Source organism: Equus przewalskii, chromosome 10 (genome assembly GCF_037783145.1).
Source record: "Equus przewalskii isolate Varuska chromosome 10, EquPr2, whole genome shotgun sequence".
NCBI classification, from domain to species: domain Eukaryota; kingdom Metazoa; phylum Chordata; class Mammalia; order Perissodactyla; family Equidae; genus Equus; species Equus przewalskii.
Window position 1 is genome coordinate 49,457,488 of NC_091840.1, and position 20,426 is coordinate 49,477,913.

The following is a 20,426-nucleotide window of genomic DNA, read 5'->3' on the forward strand; positions in this document are numbered from 1 at the left end:
CTTTTACCTTTTTGTGCCTCAGTTTCCTCACGTGTAAATGGGGATAATTATGGTAACTACCTGATAGGACCATTTCAAAGATTACACAAGTCAATATGCCAGATATTTAGAATAGTTCCAGATCCTCAGCGTTCCATAGAAGAAGCTGCTCTAGGTACCGCATCCTCGCAGCACACTCGCACTTCATGAGGATGAGCACTCTGCAGACCGTGCACTTCAACTTAGCGGCAGACCTGATCCAGCTGCCCCCTCACGGTGATGTCAGACCCTTGGTCCCCCACCCTGCTGCCCTTCTGGGGCTGGTTCCATGTTCCATCAGTGCCTCTTCAGCTTCATTTCACACATGACACCTGCTCCCCCAGCCTCCTTCCAAAATGTGAACTTTGTCGTTCTAGATCCAGTCCAACTTCCTCTGACCAGTCCCTCACTGCCTCCTCATCCCAGCAAGTCCCACGTCTGTTCTCCCCTTCCTGCCCCCACCTCTCCACCTCCTGTCTTACCCAGTCCAGAGACCAGCATCTCCTCCCTCCCACAAAAGAGCATGCCATTGTCTTGGTTGACACCACTGTTTATTTCAGGAAGAAGGGCTTGAAGGCCTAGATCTGTCCTGTGGGGTCCTGGGGCCTCCGGCTTCTCACTTGGCCTTTGGGTTACGGAACTTGCGTCCAGCAAAGACAGCTTTGTCCCCGAGAGCCTCCTCGATCCTGGAAGGCAGATAAAGTCAGAGCTGTGCCCTTCCAACCCAACAGCCGTCGGCTGCCCCCGCCAGGCACGCTGCACCACTGTACCTCATGAGCTGGTTGTATTTGGCCAGACGCTCTGAGCGGCAGGGGGCACCAGTCTTGATCTGAGGAGGGAAGAGGGATTCGGAGGTTTGCAGCAGGCTGGAGAGAGACTGGGGCTGGGCCTGGCCCTGAGGGAGCAGCCTGTGGTGGCATTCAACTCAGGGGCAGGAGGCCAGGGACCCCAAGAAAACTTGGCCAGGTGCTTGGCAGAGGGGAGCCATGAGTACCTGTCCGGTGCAGAGCCCCACCACGAGGTCGGCGATGAACGTATCCTCAGTCTCCCCAGAGCGGTGGCTCACCATCACCCCCCAGCCATTAGACTGGGCCAGTTTGCAGCTAGGTAGAGAGGACATTTGATAAGGCCTAATGGGACCTCCTCAGGGGGAAAGCCAAGGGCTGGTGGCGCTCTCCCCTTGTTTTGAGGAGTGGGCACTTTGCGGGGAGGGTAATGACTAAGTTCTTCGGGAAGGAGGAGAGAAGGGGTAGATTCTTGATCTTGAATTTGGACTCCTGAGATGCTGGTGGGAAGAAGGGTGGAATCTGGGAGAGAGGAATGGCATGGGGTGGGGATGGGGCATGGCAGGGTCACAGTAGCAAAGCTCTTGGGGTCAGGCCAAGGGTTAGACAAAGCCTTGAAGTTAGGAGGGAGGGAATGGGTCAGGAGCCAGAGGAAAGTCAGCCTTGGAGTTAGTGGGCAAGGCTGTAGCTGGAGTGGGCAGAGCTTGGACAGATGGAAGCCATGGTGCACCCCAGGCCAGGAGGCACTCACGCCTGGATGGATTCGGTCACCGAGCCAATCTGGTTGACCTTCAGCAACAGGCAGTTGCAGGCCTTCTTCTGAACGGCCTGGGCAATCCTCTTGGGGTTGGTAACTGTGAGGTCATCCCCCACGATCTGGATGTTGACCCCCGAGAGGAACGAGGTCCAGGTGGCCCAGTCATCCTGGTCAAAGGGGTCCTCGATGGAGACCACTGGTGGGAGATGGGGGCAGAGTTGGGTGAAAGGTTAGAAGGGCCCCATGGAGGGGTGACAGGTCAGAAGAGTTTGGGTGGGATTTTGATGGGGCTAAGGATTGGAAGGACCAAATTTGTGGCAGTGGAGGCACTGAGGTCAGTGGGTTGGGCAGTCGCCAGGAACTCGGGCAGCAGCAGTGGAACACCTGGGGTCTCACCAGGATAGTTCTTGATGAAGTTCTTGTACAGCTCCCCCAGCTTCTCCCCAGTGATGTGCCGTGCGGGGTCATCAGGTGACTTGAAGTCTAGATCGTACTTCCCGTTGCGATAGAACTCTGATGCTGCCACATCCATGCCGATCACCACCTTGTCTGGGTAACCAGCTGCTTGGATGGCCGTCTTCAGCAGCTCCAGGGCTGAGAGAGAGGCAAGAGAGGACCTGAGGCTCCATGGCACCCTATCTCTGCAGCCCCTTCTCTGTGGGAGCCAGGGGCTCTACCCCTTCTAGCATTGACACTGACCCTCATTGTTCTCCAGGATGTTGGGTGCGAAGCCACCCTCGTCGCCCACATTGGTGGCGTCCTTCCCATACTTGGCCTTGATGACCCCCTTGAGGTGGTGGTAGACCTCAGCACCAATGCGCATGGCTTCCTTGAAGGAGCTGGCTCCCACGGGCAGAATCATGAACTCCTGCATGGCCAGCTTGTTTCCAGCATGGGAGCCCCCATTGATCACATTGAAGGCCTGAGCGGGGAGAGGGCATTCAGACCCGGGCCAGGGGGTGAGGGATCAGGAAGGGTTAGGGGGATTTGTGGAAGTGGAATCCTGGCTTCCTACTAACAGCTGAGTGATCTCGGATGAGTAACTCTACTCCTCAGAGCCTCTTTCCTCATTTCTATAAAATGGGGATACCACCAGCTTATCTGCAGGATCTTATGCTGAAAACTAGAGAAACTGAATGGAAAGTTCTTAGCATGTGCCTGGTGTGTAACAGTTAACACTGTTACAGCACTTACCACAGGCCAGGCACTGTGCTAAGCACTTTACATATTCTATTAGCTCATTTCATTCTCAAAACAACCCTATTAAGTAGGCACTCTTATTATTCCCCCATTTTATAGATGGGGAAAATGAGGCATAGAGAGGTTAAATCAACTTGCCTAAGATCACACAACTAGGAAACTAGTAAAACCAGGACTGGAACCTGGCAGCCTGTCTCCAGAGCTCATGTTTTCATACAATCTGCCTCATAAGCAACAGTAAATGATAACATTATCATTGAGATTAAATTCAAAGGGTTTCTATAAAGAGGGAATTTGGTTTAACAAAGATTAAAGAAAATACAAAGAAATGCCAAGATGCTTGCCATGAAGGAGCTCTCAATCTGATCTGGGGGTTGGGGTACAGGGCAGAATGAGAAGTGGGAGTCATTGAGCCTAGGCCTGGAATGTGAGGGACCTGGTTACATCAGGGAAAGAAGCAGAGAAGCTTAAGGGAAGGTTTGGCCTGTGGGAAAGAGGGAGGGGCAGGACCGCAGCAGGAGAGGTTCCATTTCAGGAAACCACTTCTTTGGAGCTGGGTCTGGAAGGTGGACTTTCCAGGGGCTGCTTATGCAATCCTCGCTGGGTGGGGCAACTCTGTCACTGTGGGATCTGGCAGGGGCAGCTGCACTCACAGGCACTGGGAGGACCAGGTCCGGGTTCCCAGCGAGATCTGCGATGTGTCGGTAGAGCGGGACTCCCTTCTCAGCTGCTCCAGCCTTACACACAGCCAGGGATACGCCCAGGATGGCATTGGCCCCAAACTTGGCTGGGGGAAGCAAGCACAAAGAAAGGATGAGAGCTGTTCCCCTAGGGTTTGGGGTCATCTCCTCAAACATTCCCTCTGGTCACCCCAGGAAGAATCCAGAACTCCAAACCACAGGGCATTAAGAGTTTCTTAATAGATCTCTCCCAGCAGCCCGATGTGCCCCAGGAGCCCCCACCCGAGGGGAATGTGTCGGCTTCACGTCTGCATCCACAGACCGGCCTAGGCCTGGCAGAGAGCAGGCATCAGGAAATGCCTGTGGAATGAATAAAAGTCCATCCAGCTACGGTGTGCCCCAAAATATGGGACACAGAAATAATCCTAACCAGACCTCGGCCCGTGGTCTCTCCCGACCCCTCCCACACCCCACCCTTTCCCTTATCCCTAGCCCTTCACTCACACTTATTCTCGGTCCCATCCAGCTCAATCATAAATTTGTCAACTTTTTCTTGATCCACAACACTTAGTTTCTGGAAGGGCAGGTTGGAGGAGGGGAGAGCAGAGGTCAGGCTTCCTAGGAGCCGGGGTACGTGCCAGAGGAAGGGGAAGCGCGGGTGTCTGGGGAGATGGAATAGTTGGCCTCTCCCAGGCATGAGCTGCTTGGGATGAAGCGACAGGGGCATGGGGGAGGGGGATGCAGGCTCCTCCACTTGCCTTTTCCAGCAGAGCAGGGCCTAGAGTCTTGTTGATGTGCTCCACAGCCTTCAGGACCCCTAGAAAGGCCAGAGGTGGGGGTTCAGACCTCTGATTCAATCAGGTCTCCTCCTGTGGATGCCAGTCCTCTACCCCATGCAGACGTTGTGTGCCCCTGTCCTCAAACCTACCCCCCACACAGGCCCCTCCAGCGTCGGTCTTTCCTCACCTTTCCCCAGGTAGCGGGATTTGTCTCCGTCTCTTAGTTCCAGAGCTTCATAGATACCTGTGGAAGCTCCACTGGGCACAGCTGCTCGGAATCGGCCTGGGGCAGGAGGAATTGGAAGATCACAGGGAGCCCCATCCACCCACTAAGGGCCGAAGTATCCTCTGAGCCCAGGGCAGAAGGCAGACACTCCTGCTTCTTCTCGCTGGGGAGGCGGGTTAGAAGAGGAAGGCCTGGGAAGAACTCTGGGGAAGGGGATCCCAGAAAAAGGAGAGGTTGTGGCACAGAGATGGGAGACAAAGGCCTGATGGGGTTGAGGGTCTTCCAAGGCAAACCATTTCAACGGGCCTATGTTACCCTTGGCTGTGTGCAGGTCCACCTCCACCGTGGGGTTGCCCCTGGAGTCCAGGATTTCCCGGGCAAAGATTTTCTGCATGGCCATGGCTGCAGGACAGGAGACGTGAGTGAGTGCGAACAGTTGATCCCTTAAGGAACCCAAAATCCCTTGCCCTTTAAGAGTCTTCCCCACCCCAAGAAGGCAGGTGCTGGAGCTAAAAATATCCCACAAAAAGGTCACAGACCAAAGAGGCAGGCGAGCCCCCTCCCCCACTCAGAACAGCTCCTATTCCACCCTCCCATCCTAAGACTCCAGGGGCCTCTCTTTTCTGACTCCCCAGATTCCACTACTCCCTGAACCCCCATCTCCCACAGGGCTGCACTTATGCCTTCTCCCCGCACCCTCTGGTAAAGCAATCTGTTCTCCATGGCTTCCTAGCCCGCAAATCCTCTCCTGTTATTCTGGTTCTCATTTTCCTGCTCCTCAGTCTTCTCCAAATCCTCGAGGGGCCCCAAATTCCTCCCCTGCCTCCAACTCTGACTACTCTTCTGTCGCCATCTCTGCCTGCCTCTCTTCAGTCTCATTTCCCTCTCTTTGGGTACTCCCATCCTGCTTGCTCCAACCCCTCCAGTCTTTCTCAAGCACTCCCAGTGTCAGGAGGAAAAAAAGCCGACGTTTCCCTCAATTGCTCCAAGCCAGCGCCACCCGCGCCCTTTACAAGGCCCATCCTCCGGGGATGAAAGATTCATCAGACCTGGGTTGTCTTCACTGGAGGTTTGAGGTGAGCTCCGAGTTTGGTGGCAGCTGGGACACAGTCAGTTCACCCCCTCTCAGGCTGGGCATTTATCCCCGAGCCTCCCTGTCCCCCAGCCAGCCCCGCCTCTCTCCCTCTCCATCCTCCCCCTCCACACTGGGCTGGTAGCCAAGTGCCCACTACAGCCTAAAGAAGCCTTTGGCCCTGGGCACCTGCCCCCTTCCCAAAGGCCAATCACTCCTATCCTTTCTCTCTGTCTCCCAGTAAAGTCCCTACTTTTAATTCTACCTCTGGGGAGGAGCAGGGGAGGGACTTCAGACTAGGGGGGTCTCTCCCCTCCCCAGGATTATATTCCCCTTTTGCAAAGGTTAAAGAGGAACGACTGCCCTTTAGGAAAGGCCACGGGTAACCTGAGCACTGCAGGACTGGGGAGGGGGCCTGGAAGAGGGGCTGCAGGATTGACATCCACACATGCTCAGCTCACTTGGCGGGCGCAGAGCTGCCTCTGCCCTGAGTAGGGGAGGCGGCTGGGGGTTCTGGGCAAGCTCTGAGGTCTAAAATTGAACCCCCGACTCCGAAGGCGAGAGGGTCTCACCTCTCAGGGTCCTCATAGCGGCCTCTCTCGGCTCCACCCCATCCTACCCTCTCTAGGCCAGCAAGAGGGTGGAGAAGGGAGCAGGGAGCCAAATTTAGACGGGCCCTCAAAGTTGGCGCGGCTCCCTGCTGATAGCGCTAGGACAGCACTTATCGCCGTGCGTGGAGACTGTCAGTCAGGAGCCCCTTTCCCTAACGACTGCGGGCACTTCAGGGCGCGGTCCTAGCCCATCAATGAATGATGCTGAATCAGGAGTGAAAAAAATGAATGGACGGGAGGAGGGGAGTGGCCCTTTGTGAGCGTCCGAACGCCCGGGGCCAGTCCGGCGGTCCGCTCGGAGCATTGCAGGGAGGTGGGTCTCTGCTTTCGGTAACCGTGTCCGCCTGGGCGGGCCTGGGGGGAGTGTGGGGCTGCCCCGAGTTCTGCAGCAGCCCCGGCCGGGAGAGGGAGGCACGCCGAGGCTCGGGCCGGCCGGACAGCCGGCGAGGGTCACAGGGCGCCTCGGCTCCTCGCCCCCGACTCGGAGGTCCCTCCCGCCGGCGCCGGAGCGGCCCGCGCCCGGTGACTCACCCCCGCGGCCCTCTCCCTAGTGCCCCTCCCGGCCCCGCAGAGTCTGCCTGTCAGCCCCCACCCCAGGATCCCTCCCCCCATGTCCCATCTCGCCCCTCCCCCCTTATCTCTGGCCGCTCCCTCCCGGGATTTTTCCACCCGGGAGTAGGGGGTGCGGCAGGTGAGAGGTCAGGAGATGGCGGGCGGGGAGCGCTGCCACGTGCCTGAGTGTGGCCCTGCCCTAGCGGGCCAGTGACTCAGCCACGCCGGCTGTCGAGGAACACGGGCTCGGGGGGCATCGGATGCCCAAAGGGCTCGGAGTGGCCGCAGGGAACCACGCCGGACTCGGGAGGAAGACAGAAACGACGCCCCTGCCAGCCCCGGAGGCGCCCCTCCCCCGAGGGACCGGAAGCGGCCCAGCCCCTCGGCGGCCAGGCTGGCCAGGGGAGACCAATTCACCTAAGCCCGCCGCGAGGTCCTGCCCCACCCCCTTCCCAGTTGTAGGCGAGAGAACTAATCGCACGCAAGTTCTTAGCATAAGTTTTACTGAAAAAGAAGAAGAAAAAAAACCCCAACTGGTCCAAAGTAGAAGGGACTTTCCCCTTCTTGAAAAAGTTGCAAATCTTGAAACTTCTTAGTATTCTTCCGCCTTGAAAAATAGTCCCGTCCGTCTCGCCTCGTGGGCGCCCGCGCCCAGTGACCTCTGCAGAGACGGGCCAAGGGGCACGGCCAGTGACCCAAACTGCTGGCCAGGGGACGGGCGGGGCTGGGACGTCGCTGTGGGGCTCGGGGCTGGAACTGATCCAGCAAGGGATAATCCCCTGGAATGGGAGTGGGCTCTAGTGAGTCCAACTTGTGCCACCCAGGGAGATGCTGGGGACACAAGTGTCCCCAGTGGATGCCTTCAACTCTGTAAACGGCTAGGCTATTTTGTCAAATTCCCCTAGCTCCCTTGTTTCTTGAATAAATAAAATCAAGAGTGGAGAAGCGGTAACGCGCGCGCCTCGCCCCCGCCCCTTCCGCCCGGCGGGAGACACGTCCCCGGCCCGCCTTCCTTGGCATGCGGGTCCAAATCGGTCCGGCCAGAGGCGTCCGGCGCGCACCCGCGAAGCCGGCCGCCGGCCCCAACCGCCCCACGCGCCTTCCCACCCGGCCCCGGCGCACGCGCGGGCGCACGCGCCGCCGCCACCCGCCGTTCCTTCCCTTCGGCGGAGGTGGGGGAAGGGGGAGTCGTTCCGTTTAACCCTGAGTTCCCCAAACCCTCTTTAATTTGCTAAATTTGCAGCTTGCTAATTCTTCCTCCTTTCACTTTCTTTCCTCCCTCCGGCTCACTCCCTTCCCCTATCCCAAAGACTAGTTTATATTCAATGAGAACTGGAGCGAGCCCTAACCCTAACCTTTCCCTGCCCCCCCCCCCCCCCCCCCAGCCTTTGACATTGCTTTCACTCGAACTCTGCAAATTTTGCAATAGGGGGAGGGATTTTTAAAATTGCATTTGCAAAGTTCGGTATCTGGGCAGGCAAGAGGGGGGAGGGAGGGAGCGGGGAGCAGGCCCCGCCCCTACCGCCCTTTGCAAATAAAAATCTAGAGGAGGGGGGGAGGAGCAGGAAGTGGCGGTGCGAGGGCTGCTGCACAGCTAGCAGAGCCGCGGTCCGGACAGCAGCGCGTGCCCCAAGCTCTCCGCCTCCCCCCGCCCGCCAGCCCGAGGCAGCCCGAGCCCAGCCCGCGGCCCCAGCAGCAGCGCCGAGAGCAGCCCCAGCAGCAGCGCCATGGCCGGGTGGAACGCCTACATCGACAACCTCATGGCGGACGGGACCTGTCAGGACGCGGCCATCGTGGGCTATAAGGACTCGCCCTCCGTCTGGGCCGCCGTCCCCGGGAAAACCTTCGTCAACATCACGGTACTGCGAGGCCTGCGCGGTCTGGGGCACTGGCCGGGCTCGGACGCTGAGGGAGGGACTTGGGTGGGGGCGGGCGCGGTCTGGGGAGGGCAGCGGATGGCCGTGACCCGGTCCTTGCCCAGGAAGCGGCATGAATGGCGGCTGCACGTGAACGGGTCCCTCTGTTGCCCCCCAAGTCCTACGCCCCAGGCGGCGGTGCCCGTCCCGCCCGCCGCCCCGCTTTCTGCGACGGGGCGTTACATCCGGGGCACAGGGCGGGGAGGGGCGCGCCGCCCGGTGCGGCGGCCCACTTCCGCCTCCTCCAGGGCGAGGCGGGCACGCGCTGCAATTTCAACCAGGGATTGTGATTGAGAGGGGACTTGGGGACCCGTGGACCCCCAGCTCTACTTCCGGCCGCCCGCTCGCGCCCCCTCCACCATTGTTTCTCTTTATGCGGGTGGGAGCCCCAGTCGCGTGGCCTGGGTCCTATGCCCGTCCTCTGGGCTCCCTGCCCCTCCCAACTCCATTAGAGAGGGCGAGGCCGCCACACGCCCCCCCTCCCCCCGAAGTCGGCATGTTGGACTCAACATTCCTGTGAGAACAATCCCGGAAGTCCCCTCGCCCTCCCTTCCCGCCATCCGGCGGGGCCTGCAGCAGGGGAACTTTGTGAGAAGTTCTAGGACAGTATGAGTGAAGGAATAGGGGATGACTACTGCTGTCCCCATCACCACCTCCCCTGTCCACACTGCCCGGAAGTGGGGAGGGGGAGCGGAAGTTCAAAAGGGGGGGAAGGGGATTTCCGGGCGGGAGGGGACCGGATGTGGGGATTTGGGGTGTAAGGGGGAGGGGAGAAAGGTTCCCTAGGGTATCTAGACCCGAGAGCTGGCTTGCTGGGTCTAGCCCCGGGCCCCCTTCAAAAGTTTTCCGACTTTCCCGGAAAGCCCCCAGGGATCTGATTCCTCATCGTGGGGCATAGATAACCTGGACCTAAGCTCTTAGGTTACTTGGAGACCCAGGCGTCCGGGCCCCTAACAACTCCTGCAGAACCTTTGACCAAATAAGGGCAAAGCTGCTTCTCCTGCTTAGCCCGCCCCCTCCCTTCCCCTCTTCGCTTCTGCTTTTCCTGAAGGAGAGTTCTGAGCATCCAAAGGCTCCCCACTCCGTGTTACTGCACTATCCTCACTGGCTTTTCGCCCTCTATTTCCTGGGTTTGCTTTCCCTATTAAACCAGGTCTAAGTCTCCAAAGGAAGCATGTTGTCCCTTCCTATTACTATTCCCTAGGTTTGAGGATCATAATCTTTTTGTGCACTGACTTCTAACAGTCCTGTGTACAAAGCACATAACCTATGCCTCTCCCCACCGGGGGGCTCTAGTTCTGGGAAGTGGAAGGCAGGTGGGTCCTTGGAGATAATGGGAACCTTAGTATAGTAACTCGGTGGGTGTACTAACTTGGTTCCCCTTCCAGCCAGCTGAGGTTGGTGTCCTGGTTGGCAAAGACCGGTCAAGTTTTTTCGTGAATGGGCTGACACTTGGGGGCCAGAAATGTTCTGTGATCCGGGACTCACTGCTGCAGGATGGAGAATTTACCATGGATCTTCGTACCAAGAGCACCGGCGGAGCCCCCACCTTCAACATCACTGTCACCATGACTGCCAAGAGTGAGTTTCTGAATCTTACTAGCTCCAAGGTCCCTAGTGTACCTCCTCCTGTTAATTTTTTGGCTGCTTTTTCTGTGTGGTTCCTCCTCAGTATGAAGGGACCAGACCAGCTTTGGCTCCCAGCCTGCTGGATGCTGGGACTCTGGATAGTCCCTCCAGTTCTGTCTCAGTTCCTCATCTTGTAATATAAAGAAGTTGAACTGTATTACCTCTTAAGTTCCTTCCTGCCTTGAGCCTTTTCGGACGAGAAACTCCCTGTTTCCTTGGAGGAGGTAGACTGTTGGTCGTAAGTCCGCACTTAGCTCTCATCTTTTGAGCCTTCTGTTAAAACTCGGAGGCGGCAGGCTCCTCTACAGCCATTTCTAGCCTTAACACGAGTCAACAGTCTACACGCCTTTGACCCCTAAATTTTAGCGGGTTCCTTTCCAGCCTTTAAGCTTGATTTTCCCCTTTTGAAAAGCCCTATTGTTTCAGGGTGACTGACAGCCTGCCTGTGTGTGGGGGGGCGGGGTTGGGAGAGATGAGGTTGGGTTACAGCCCCCAGGGCTGGACAGCTGCTGAACAGCTGGCAGGGGGTGGAATTGTGACACCTGGGTCCTAGCCTTCTTTCTCTTTCCTCTAGCGCTAGTCCTGCTGATGGGCAAAGAAGGTGTCCACGGTGGTATGATCAACAAGAAATGTTATGAAATGGCCTCCCACCTGCGGCGTTCCCAGTACTGACCTCGTCTGTCCCTTCCCTCCACCACTCCCCACTGCTTTTGCACCCCTTTCCTTCCCTTCCCATACACACACATACACCATTTTTATTTTTGGGGCCATTACCCCACATCCCTTATTGCTGCCAAAACCACATGGGCTGGGGGCCGGGGCTGGATGGACAGACACCTCCCCCTACCCATACCCCTCCTGTGTGTGGTTGGAAAACTTTTTTGTTTTTTGGGTTTTTTTTCTGAATAAAAAAGATTCTACTAACAAGGTGCTGTGTGGTTTTAGCCTGGGTGTCAGGATGGAGGACACTCTCTATACCTGCCTCCTTTATCCTGGCTTGGGGTTAGGAGCAAGAGTGTTGAGGCACTACTTCCAGGACTAAGCACCTGCTTCAGGCCTACCTAGCCAGCTGGCCCAGCCCTTCCACGGGGGCATTTCCAGCCCTAGGTCGGCAGTGTCCTAGAGGAATTGGTGGATAATGGAATAGAGCCATCCAGACAGAGAATGGGTCCAGGCCTGCGGGAAAGGCAGGGCCAGTTGAGTCATCCTCATGTGTGGGTGGGGCTCCCCCTCTTTGAGTCACAACAAATGCCTGCTGGGGTTGTCCCCATGACTACAGGTTAGTCTGCTAGCACTCCCCTGCCCCTTTATGGCAAAAAAGGGGCAATTCACCAAAAGGATAATAAGTTCACTTGTGTGAGAAGGATCTCACCCTGCCTTAGTCCACAAAAACAATTTTATTAACTCAGTAAGTGAAGACCCAGTCCCTTTGCACTCTCAACCCCCTCAAAAGGATGGGGTTCGGTAAGGGAGAAACCTGGGGCGGAAATGTCCCCTATCTCTCAACATAGAAGACTGGGAGGAGGAGGAGGAGGAGCTGTGCAAACAGGTCAGCAGAAGTGGAGGGGTGAGGGGAGCATTAGACCAGGATGGCAACTGAAGAGGAAGAGGAGGAAGGAGAGGCTGGAGGATCCGCGGAAGACCCAGGAAAAACATGGGGGGCTGGGGCTAGGGAGCCAAAGGAGGGGGGAAGTGTGGGACTGGAGCCCAGAAGTGGGGTGCGTTCCGAGGCAGGGTGGTCCCTTGGCTCCCCTGCCTCATCACCCTCTTGCTCCTGAGTTTCTTCTTCCTCCTCGTCCCCAGGACCCCGATGAACGGGCTGCTTGCAGATGGGGCAGGTCTTCCGGGTCTGAGTGAGCCAGGGGTCCACACAGCGGCTGTGATAGGCTGCAGAAGAGAATGAGGTGAAGCACCTGGTGCCTGCTGGTGGAACAGGGACCTGGACACAGGAAGTGAGGGCCTCACCATGAGCACAGGGGAGCACCCTCAGCTTGTCTCCATCCTCATATTCATCCAGGCAGATGGCACAGACATCATACTGGTCTCCTAAGGACGAAAGGAGTCCTTTTACTGAGCCATCCTGGACAGAGCCCACAAGAACTCACTCTGGGAGGCCTCTGGTGGAGCTAAACCCTGCAAAAGTTAGTTTCCCTGGTTTTACAGAACCACTGGAAGTGCTAAGACGGGCAGGGTAAGGCCAGGGTAGAACATGAGGAATTTGGAGTTAGAATGGACAAGCAAAGAGCAGCAGAGGTAAGACGGGAAGTGGGTTTTTTGGAGGGAGGTGTAAGGGTGGAGAGACAGGGAGTGGGAGGAGCGGAAATGGGGGGGCAGGGCTTCTGTTACAGCCTTATATGGGCACTGGAGGCTCCAGGGCCTGAAGACCCAGCCCCTCCTTACCTGTTTCTTCCTTCTCAGACTCAATCCTCCCCATTCCTTCCATTTTTCTTCTCTCTCCACTTTCTCCCTTATTTTATTTCTTTTGTGAGGAAGATTGGCCCTGAGCTAACATCTGTGCCCATCTTCCTCTATTTTATGTGGGATACCGGACAGCATGGCTTGACGAGTGGTGCTAGGTCAGCACCCAGGATCCAAACCTGTGAACCCCGGGCCACTGAAGCGGAGCACGTGAACTTAACCACTATGCCATTGGGCCAGTCCCCCACCTTCTCCCTTATAAACAAGTTTGGGCCTCCATCATTTCCCCCAACTATTCCACTTAGTCATTTTTGCCTTCCATCTCCTGCTCTACTCCTATCCTGTCCTCACTGTATGTATGGGAAGGAGGAAGAAAAATGGCATCTCAGGCTGATACCTTCTCCCTGCCATCTTTCTTTGCCCCTTATCTCCTGGGCTCAAATTCCTTCAAAACGAGGTAAGCTGTGGGAAAGGCTCTCCTCTCCCCTTTCCCCCTCACCCTTTTGATAGTCATGTGTAGGAATCTGTTTCAGCTGCTCTTTGGTCAGTCGATTCCGCTGGAGCCGTTTCCGGTGCTGGATACAACGAACTATCTGGGGAGAGTGGGAGTGGATGGACCAGGCTTAGGGAACAGAACTGGACAATCCAGTAGAAACCATTCCACCTCCCAACTTCAGATCCAGCCTGGCTTTAAAGGCCTTGGCTCTTCCCATCATACTCCCTGAGCTACTCACCATCACTGCTCCCATGGCCAAAACCAGCAGTCCCACAATCCCTGTGAAAGGGATGAGGTAATAGCCCAAGGGGAAGCTATTGTCTGGGACCAGAAGCACCCGAGCCCTGGGAATAGGAAGACCAGTATCAGAAGGGCAGGAAAGGCAGAGGAACAAAGTACCTGGCTCTGGACAAGGCCCGTGGATGGGAAAGGGGGTGGGAAGAAAGTCAAGAGGCAGAGTAAGTAGGAAGGGCTGAGGCTGAATGGTGGGGGCACTGAGGCTTGGGCTCCAGGTTAGCATTGAAGTGCTGAAGGAAAAGGGGGAAGGAGGGACATGTCCTACCCCTTCTCATAGACAAAGAGGGCACGCAGGTACTCGGAGCTCCTCTCCCCAATAAACACAGATGGGATCCAGATCTGCTGCTGGATTTCCTCTGCAAGGATCAGGGCATTACACTGGGACCCAACCTTCCACTCAAATCCTTTAGTAACCCTAGCATTTGGCTCTTTTGCCCCATTCCACCCAAAGGACTGACTTCTTTTCCCTACACTTTCAGCCCTTTCACCATCTCTCAGTCTGAGCACTACTGAAAACCCAGCTGTCCAAATACCCCAGCCTTACCACTATTCCACACCATGTTCAGAAGTTCATTGGAATTCACATTGTGTACCACAGCTGCACCATACCCAGCCTTCTGAGCATTTAGGACCTAGGGAGACAAGGCAGGAGATAAGGAGCCATCATGGGCCTTACCTCCCTTCATTCCTGGTGCTTTTTTTTTACCCTCAGCTTCCCAGCTCCCACTCCACATTCAGCAACCTTGAGGTCAAAGTTGCAGTCGAATCTTCGAAGCAGTGCAATAAAGACTGACCCGTTGACCGGGGCTGGGGGTGGTGGGGCAATGGGGCTGCAGGCATTGGCTGGGTGAGCCTCCACAAGGAAGCCCTGGAGAAGAAAAGCAAACAACAGCTGGATTTCACCTCCCTAGGTTCTGCTCCCCACAGGGCCCCACCAAGCACACTGGCTCTCACAAGCTGCATGTCTTCTATTCCTCACTTCCTTCTCATTCCTGGGGCCTGAGCATCTGGCCTGAGCCAGAAGTCTACCTGTACTCTTAGCCTCCTGAAGATGCAATGACATCCAACCCTCCCTTTACCGACCCTCCCAATATCCCTCTCTCTGTCCCAAATGAGCTAATCTATACCCCTACTCCAAGCTGATTCAAATTCTTCTGCCTTCCAGTTTCCCACTGATTGTGATTCAATTCTCCACTCATCCATGTCACTTTCTCTCAAGTTCTGTTTCACATTCCCTTCTCTGGTACATACTTATACAGAACATACTCCCCTCTGTTAAAAAAAAAAGACAACAGGCCCAAAATGTAGTAACTCGTGCTAAGCCCCACCATTACCGAATCAAGACTTGGTAAGTAACTTAATTACAGTTTCAGCCTCCCCCAGGAATGGAATCTTAAACCAGTCAATCTGGAATTACCTGGTCAGCATCAGTGAGGTAATCTGCCTGACAGACCCCTGCTGTCTCCTAAAGAAAGTTGGTCTTGCCACAATCAGCTTTTTGCTAGTATAACTTCCTTGTCTGGTCCCCTTCTGCCTATAAAAGTCTTTTACTTTGTACAGTTCTTGGGAGCTCCTTGCTATCTACCAGACGGGATGCTGGCCGATTCATCAATCACTGGGTACAGCCAGTAAGATCTTTAAAATTAATTTGGTTGAATGTTGTTCTTTAACACCTCCCTTTAATTTTCCAAATACTCCTCTTACAAACAAGCATACTGATATCTATGACCCAACTGAGTTCTTACTATGTGGCAGTCTTTGTGATGAAGTACTATAAAACTATTTATCTAATTTAATCCCCATAATAACCCTGAGATAATTTCTATTATCCTATTTTACAGGAAAACAAACTAAGGCTCAGAGAGAGAATAAACTTGTCAAAGGTCATAGAACCAATGACCCACGGAGCTCCAGAGACTCTACTGATAAGCACCACTTTGCCCTGACTTTTATCATAGTCCATGCGCCCTCTTCCTGTAAGGCTTAGAGTTCTAGGGGCAGACTTTGTCTTCTCCCTCTAGATTCTACCCTGGATGTGCTTGTGCATTTAGTTCCTAAGTGGACTCTTTTCCTACTTCCAGCTTTTACCAAAAGGCAAGGTTCCTCAACCCCTACTAAGGATGGAGAATTTAGGGAAACAGGAAAAAGGTAAGAAAATCACCTGAAGTCCCTCCTGGCTCAATGCAGCCCCAAAAAGAGCTGGAAGGTCTGCAAAGTCCATGCTGGCATTGTGGTCCGAGGTCTGCGGACAAGAGAGTCCATGGTCCCCTTCAGCATGCCACCTCTCTCTTGAGCGCCCTTCCCTCATCTGCCCCTCAGACTCACCGCTCGAATGAGCCCCCGGATGGGGGCTGCTCCCCACAGCACAGTGGCCACAACCACAGGAAGCTGGAAGGCCGCAGGGTGCATGGCAGCGGGAGGGGAGAGGCTAAGGAGGCCGCGTCTCGGTAGCAGGAGCAGATGCGGAGTTCCGCCTCCTCTCCGCCCCGCTTCAGGATCCCAGGGGTCCAACCACCCCCAGGTCCCACTTCCCAGCTACATGGGGGCGCGGGGAAGGAACCCTGACTCGGGGAGTGATATATCCAACCCGTTTAGTGGCGCTGGGAGGGAGACTAAATATATCCTTTTCTGGAATAGGGATAAAAATGGGGAAAGCGGACAGAGGCAAACACAGGTGATAGAAAAACTTCTGGAAGGGTGGGGGAGCTCCAGGAGGTGGGACTTCCGGCCAGGTGGGCCGTCTTCCTATCCCCTGGAAAAGGGTTTCCGGTAAAGAAAGTCAGGCCGCTTCCAGCATTGGACGCTCGAGATGAAGGACTTCCGGTCCTAAAAGGCCGGTTAAAAGAAAGGTTAGAGGTGGAGGCAGTGCGTGTGAAGATGGAAGGAGCACTGAAGCCCCAGAAGACGACCTAGTCGTTTCCCGCTTAGTGCCCGGGATCCTGGAGCTGCCCAGTTTACGAACCTGTCCTCCCTCTGGCCGCCGCCGCTGCGGTACCTTCAGGTCTCGCGAGAGTCCTGACCAGACTTCCCTCCCACCAGCTGAAAGCTTCCTGCGTCTATCGCGAGAGATCTCCTGACTCTGGCTCGCCTACCTCACTCGATCTCGCGAGATCTTCAAATAAGCTCCTCTCTATTTTCCCGCGATTCCAATTCGGTGAAAACTGCGTCGCCGCTCTGGCTTTCTAAATCAGCCACACCCCTTCCCGTACCCATCCTTGAAGCCCCTCCTTTAGCTCCGCCTTATTCCCGGCCGCCTTTGCGCTGCTCGCCTGCGCCTGCGCCAGCTTCCAGCTTATGCTGATCGTGAGAGCTTGAGGGGCGTGCGCGCGCGCGCGCCCTCCCCCTGTTGCGCGCGCGGTGTCACCTTGGGCGCGAGCGTGGCCGCGCGCGCACGGGACTCGGAGCCGGGGGCCATTGAGTGGCGATGGCGGCGACGGCGAGTCCCGGGGCTGGCGGGATGGACGCGAAGGCCCGCACCTCCCCTAAGTCCGTCAAGTTCCTGTTTGGGGGCCTGGCCGGGTAAGCTCAGGCCCCAGGGATGGGAAAGGAGGATGATGGGACGGGTGCGAGGAACTGGGCCCTGTTCATCCTTGGGTCTGTTGCAGTGAACTGAGCCGGCATGGGGTCGGCGCAGTCCCCAGAGTATTGCAAGGTCCTTGATGCCCTGCCAGGATCTTTTCACCCATTGCAGGGCCGCTACTGGGCTGCATGCAGGGTTATTGCATAGTCCCTGTCAGGCTACCTGAGTTTCCCAAACCATTGCTTGGCTCTGCCGGGCTGTATGGGGTTTCAGGTCATTGCGTGGGGCTTCTCCTGGTCTATGTGGAGGCTCAGGTCATGAGTGCCCACCTCTCTTTCCTGGGTCAGACTGCATGTGGTCCCAGGTCACTGCTTGACCTCCTTGGAGCTGCATGGAGCACTTTGATGATTGCCTGGCCTCTCCTGGACTCCTGGACTTTTCAGACCCATTGCTCTTGGTACACACAGAGACTCATATACATGCCCGTCAGCCTCCTGAGCACTTAGACAATCGCATGGCAGGCCCTGCCCTTTGTGACCCCTTGTTGCCAGGCTCCATTGGGCATTGGTAGATCTGGGACACCTGGCCCTTGACTCCACCCCTGTCTTCCTCCAGGATGGGAGCTACAGTTTTTGTGCAACCCCTGGACCTGGTGAAGAATCGGATGCAGCTGAGTGGGGAAGGAGCCAAGACACGAGAATACAAAACCAGCTTCCATGCCCTCACCAGCATCCTGAGGGCAGAAGGACTGAGGGGCATTTACACTGGGTATTGGGGGCATACCATGAAATGAGGGATAGGGTGTGGTTGGCAGCTCCAGACCTTGGCCTGATGCACTGACCCCTTCACTCCCCAGGCTGTCAGCTGGCCTGCTGCGCCAGGCTACCTACACCACTACTCGCCTTGGCATCTATACCGTGCTGTTTGAGCGCCTGACTGGGGCTGATGGTACACCCCCAGGCTTTCTGCTGAAGGCTGTGATTGGCATGACTGCAGGTGCAACTGGTGCCTTTGTGGGAACACCAGCTGAGGTGGCTCTTATTCGCATGACTGCCGATGGCCGGTGAGTTCCAGGTCTGAACCTGCCCCCAGCCCCATTCCCTGGAATCTAGAATGAAAGGATTGATTTCTTATCCTAGATCCAGAGCAGAGCATTCACTTGTTCTGGCCTCCCTTTCTTTGCTCCTGCGGGACAGGGTGGTCTATCCTGAGCTTGGCCTCTCCCTGCCTTCCCACCAGGCTTCCAGCTGACCAGCGCCGTGGCTACAAAAATGTGTTTAATGCCCTGATTCGAATTGTCCGGGAGGAGGGGGTTCTCACACTATGGAGGGTGAGTAAAAGGGCTGGAGACTTGGGGGATGTGGGGTCGGGTCTCGGCCATCTCTGATTTTTTCCCGCTCTCCCACCCCAGGGCTGCATCCCTACCATGGCTCGGGCTGTTGTTGTCAATGCTGCTCAGCTTGCCTCCTACTCCCAATCCAAGCAGTTCTTACTGGACTCAGGTGAGGTCCAGAGCTGGGCCCTCAGCTCCCAGCTTGGCCTGGGCCAGCTCTGAGCTGACTGCCATCCCCTGCTCCACCTCCCCCAGGCTACTTCTCTGACAACATCCTGTGCCATTTCTGTGCCAGCATGATCAGCGGCCTGGTCACCACTGCTGCCTCCATGCCAGTGGACATTGTCAAGACCCGGTGAGTATGCGGGCCTGGGCCTGGAGATGGATAGGAGGGCCCCCTTTATGTCTCTTATGCCCCTACCCTCCTCTCCTTCAGGATCCAGAACATGCGAATGATTGATGGGAAGCCAGAATACAAGAATGGACTGGTGAGGAAGCAGGGCGGGGGGCTTGGGCTGGAGGATTGGATGTCCTGGGAGGGCAGTGAGGGTAGCTGCATAGGAGGGACAGGGTGCCAGAGGCCAGGTCCTAGCCTCAGCACCCTGCCTGCCTGTCCAGGACGTGCTGGTGAAGGTCGTCCGCTACGAGGGCTTCTTCAGCCTGTGGAAGGGCTTTACACCGTACTATGCCCGCCTGGGCCCCCACACCGTCCTCACCTTCATCTTCTTGGAGCAGATGAACAAAGCGTACAAGCGTCTCTTCCTCAGTGGCTGAGGTGGGCGAGGGGCCTGGAGCCGGTGTGCTGGGGCTCCCACTCGCCCGCTGCTCCTGCAGTCAGTGCACCCCCGGGGGGCCTGGACTCTGCTGCCTGGGCCCCTCTATTTATTTTCCCTCCACAGTGTGGTGCCCCCTCTGCGGTAAAGGACTGGTCTGTCCCACCCCTGCTCCAGCTTGCCCTGCTTGTCCTGATCCTCATGACCTCTCTGTCCCTGCCGGTGCCTTGGGGGGAGTTGGGAGACTCCCTGAGGATTTCTGGCCTCCTCTTGGGTGTTAGTTTCAGGACACATAGGACAGCAAAAGATCCGCCCCTTCTCAGTGGGGAAACCGAGGCAGAGCCGAGGGGACAGGAGAGAGCAGAAGCTGTCAAGATGGTCAAAGGGTCTGCAGGGGGAGGACATGGCCCTCCCTGCACCTCACTGAGGATGTAATCAATAAATTGGATTGATGACACCACCCCAAATCTGGAGAGTTGTGGGGGCAGGTGGGAGAGGAGACTGGACAAAGAAGCAGCTGCCCCTGAAGAACAGGACCTGGAGTTTTTAAGAAAAATTATTAAAGACAAGCACCCGCTGGTTTTACGCAAATGCTATGTAAATGAGTCTTGCTGCAGCAGTTGACGGGGGTGAGGAAAACCAAGACTCAGGCCCTGGGGGCTTCTTCCCAGCCACTTGCCACAGACAGATGCATGAGTCGGCTCACGTTCTCCCAGGAAAAAGCCTGTGGGGTTGTGACTGCTTCTGCAGCCTGAGAAGGGAGGGAATCACGAGGCTCTGAGGGGAAGCCGGCCTGTGGGAATGCAGGGGCAGGACCCCAAAGCCTGGAGGCTTGAGGAAAGCGAGGGTGGTATTAGAGACTTGATCTGGGCCCCCGGCTGGGGGGAGTTCTGCCGTATCTGTTTCTTTAGAAGGAGATGTGTGATTCCCAGGCCCTGCCCTCAAGGAGCCCAACAGCCTCTTGGGGCATAAAAGGGCATGGGAAGGTCAACTGGAAGGAGGGCTGGGCAGCGGGAGGCCCGAAGGCCTTGAGCCAGGCCAGGGGACAGGCAGGCAGCAGGTGGGAGCTTCCCCCTTGGCAGGGCCTCCTCAATAGAAGAGGAGGTGGTGCCTCGCCGCCTGGCGTCCCTGCTGGGCCCTCCCACCTCTGCGGCTCTGCTTACCCCCTCCTTGCACATGCTAGCCTGGGCCACAGTGGCCACTTTGAGACACTTGGAGGCTGGACCTTGTTCTTAAGGAGTTCCAGGTCCAGAAGGGAAGATGACACAGGAGCAGTTGGGAAACTGGGAGTGTAGCAATAGACCATTACTTGGAGCACCTGGCCCAGCCTGGGGGAGGAGAGACCTGTGCACAGTAGCAGTTAG

At 56.4% G+C, this 20,426-nt stretch overlaps 4 protein-coding genes across 9 annotated transcripts; 2 read left to right on the plus strand and 2 right to left on the minus strand.

Moving 5' to 3' along the window:
* Window positions 1–547: 547 nt before the first annotated feature.
* On the minus strand, window positions 548–7,066 carry ENO3 (enolase 3). Of its 3 annotated transcripts, none has more exons than XM_070563213.1 (12): window positions 6,863–7,066; window positions 4,761–4,847; window positions 4,407–4,502; window positions 4,199–4,257; window positions 3,945–4,014; window positions 3,414–3,547; window positions 2,260–2,482; window positions 1,957–2,154; window positions 1,555–1,756; window positions 1,013–1,121; window positions 789–847; window positions 548–704 (listed from the first exon to the last, which is right to left on the minus strand). In XM_070563213.1, the coding sequence occupies exons 2-12, from the start codon at window positions 4,843–4,845 to the stop codon at window positions 635–637; spliced, it is 1,305 nt and encodes a 434-aa protein (XP_070419314.1). In that variant the 5' UTR covers window positions 4,846–4,847; window positions 6,863–7,066; the 3' UTR covers window positions 548–634. The 3 variants fall into 3 exon arrangements, with proteins under 3 accessions (XP_070419314.1, XP_008533085.1, XP_008533086.1); XM_008534863.2 differs by lacking the exon at window positions 6,863–7,066 and adding an exon at window positions 6,090–6,695; XM_008534864.2 differs by lacking the exon at window positions 6,863–7,066 and adding an exon at window positions 5,495–6,670.
* Window positions 7,067–7,068: 2 nt separating this feature from the next.
* On the plus strand, window positions 7,069–11,152 carry PFN1 (profilin 1). The gene is made up of 3 exons (XM_008534865.2): window positions 7,069–8,539; window positions 9,985–10,177; window positions 10,800–11,152. Exons 1-3 carry the CDS (start codon window positions 8,408–8,410, stop codon window positions 10,895–10,897), a joined length of 423 nt encoding a protein of 140 aa, XP_008533087.2. The 5' UTR covers window positions 7,069–8,407; the 3' UTR covers window positions 10,898–11,152.
* Window positions 11,153–11,603: 451 nt separating this feature from the next.
* On the minus strand, window positions 11,604–16,694 carry RNF167 (ring finger protein 167). Of its 4 annotated transcripts, none has more exons than XM_008534867.2 (10): window positions 16,529–16,694; window positions 15,762–16,262; window positions 15,598–15,678; window positions 14,179–14,304; window positions 13,981–14,068; window positions 13,702–13,792; window positions 13,378–13,483; window positions 13,143–13,236; window positions 12,191–12,271; window positions 11,604–12,112 (listed from the first exon to the last, which is right to left on the minus strand). In XM_008534867.2, the coding sequence occupies exons 2-10, from the start codon at window positions 15,843–15,845 to the stop codon at window positions 11,805–11,807; spliced, it is 1,059 nt and encodes a 352-aa protein (XP_008533089.2). In that variant the 5' UTR covers window positions 15,846–16,262; window positions 16,529–16,694; the 3' UTR covers window positions 11,604–11,804. The 4 variants fall into 4 exon arrangements, with proteins under 4 accessions (XP_008533089.2, XP_008533088.2, XP_070419316.1 ...); XM_008534866.2 differs by having other exon boundaries at window positions 16,399–16,534; XM_070563215.1 differs by lacking the exon at window positions 14,179–14,304 and having other exon boundaries at window positions 16,529–16,669.
* SLC25A11 (solute carrier family 25 member 11) lies at window positions 16,557–19,653 on the plus strand. Its single transcript, XM_008534870.2, has 8 exons — window positions 16,557–16,955; window positions 17,572–17,724; window positions 17,813–18,019; window positions 18,196–18,286; window positions 18,368–18,458; window positions 18,545–18,644; window positions 18,726–18,777; window positions 18,908–19,653. The coding sequence occupies exons 1-8, from the start codon at window positions 16,861–16,863 to the stop codon at window positions 19,061–19,063; spliced, it is 945 nt and encodes a 314-aa protein (XP_008533092.1). The 5' UTR covers window positions 16,557–16,860; the 3' UTR covers window positions 19,064–19,653.
* Window positions 19,654–20,426: the final 773 nt, after the last annotated feature.

What these genes read in the sequence shown, in the direction of transcription:
- SLC25A11 (XM_008534870.2), top strand. Translation starts at nt 16,861, where the DNA reads ATGGCGGCGACGGCGAGTCCCGGGGCTGGCGGGATGGACGCGAAGGCC. An exon ending in CTGAGGGGCATTTACACTGG is followed by an intron (nt 17,725 to 17,812) that starts GTATTGGGGGCA and finishes TTCACTCCCCAG; the next exon opens with GCTGTCAGCTGGCCTGCTGC. An exon ending in CGCATGACTGCCGATGGCCG is followed by an intron (nt 18,020 to 18,195) that starts GTGAGTTCCAGG and finishes CCTTCCCACCAG; the next exon opens with GCTTCCAGCTGACCAGCGCC.
- RNF167 (XM_008534867.2), bottom strand. Translation starts at nt 15,845, where the DNA reads ATGCACCCTGCGGCCTTCCAGCTTCCTGTGGTTGTGGCCACTGTGCTG. An exon ending in TCCGGGGGCTCATTCGAGCG is followed by an intron (nt 15,679 to 15,761) that starts GTGAGTCTGAGG and finishes TCTTGTCCGCAG; the next exon opens with ACCTCGGACCACAATGCCAG. An exon ending in GAACATGGTGTGGAATAGTG is followed by an intron (nt 13,793 to 13,980) that starts GTAAGGCTGGGG and finishes TGATCCTTGCAG; the next exon opens with AGGAAATCCAGCAGCAGATC.
- PFN1 (XM_008534865.2), top strand. Translation starts at nt 8,408, where the DNA reads ATGGCCGGGTGGAACGCCTACATCGACAACCTCATGGCGGACGGGACC. An exon ending in AAACCTTCGTCAACATCACG is followed by an intron (nt 8,540 to 9,984) that starts GTACTGCGAGGC and finishes TTCCCCTTCCAG; the next exon opens with CCAGCTGAGGTTGGTGTCCT. An exon ending in TGTCACCATGACTGCCAAGA is followed by an intron (nt 10,178 to 10,799) that starts GTGAGTTTCTGA and finishes TCTTTCCTCTAG; the next exon opens with CGCTAGTCCTGCTGATGGGC.
- ENO3 (XM_008534863.2), bottom strand. An exon ending in GGATGGGACCGAGAATAAGT is followed by an intron (nt 3,548 to 3,944) that starts GTGAGTGAAGGG and finishes TGCTTCCCCCAG; the next exon opens with CCAAGTTTGGGGCCAATGCC. An exon ending in GTGACCGAATCCATCCAGGC is followed by an intron (nt 1,122 to 1,554) that starts GTGAGTGCCTCC and finishes CTCTCTACCTAG; the next exon opens with CTGCAAACTGGCCCAGTCTA.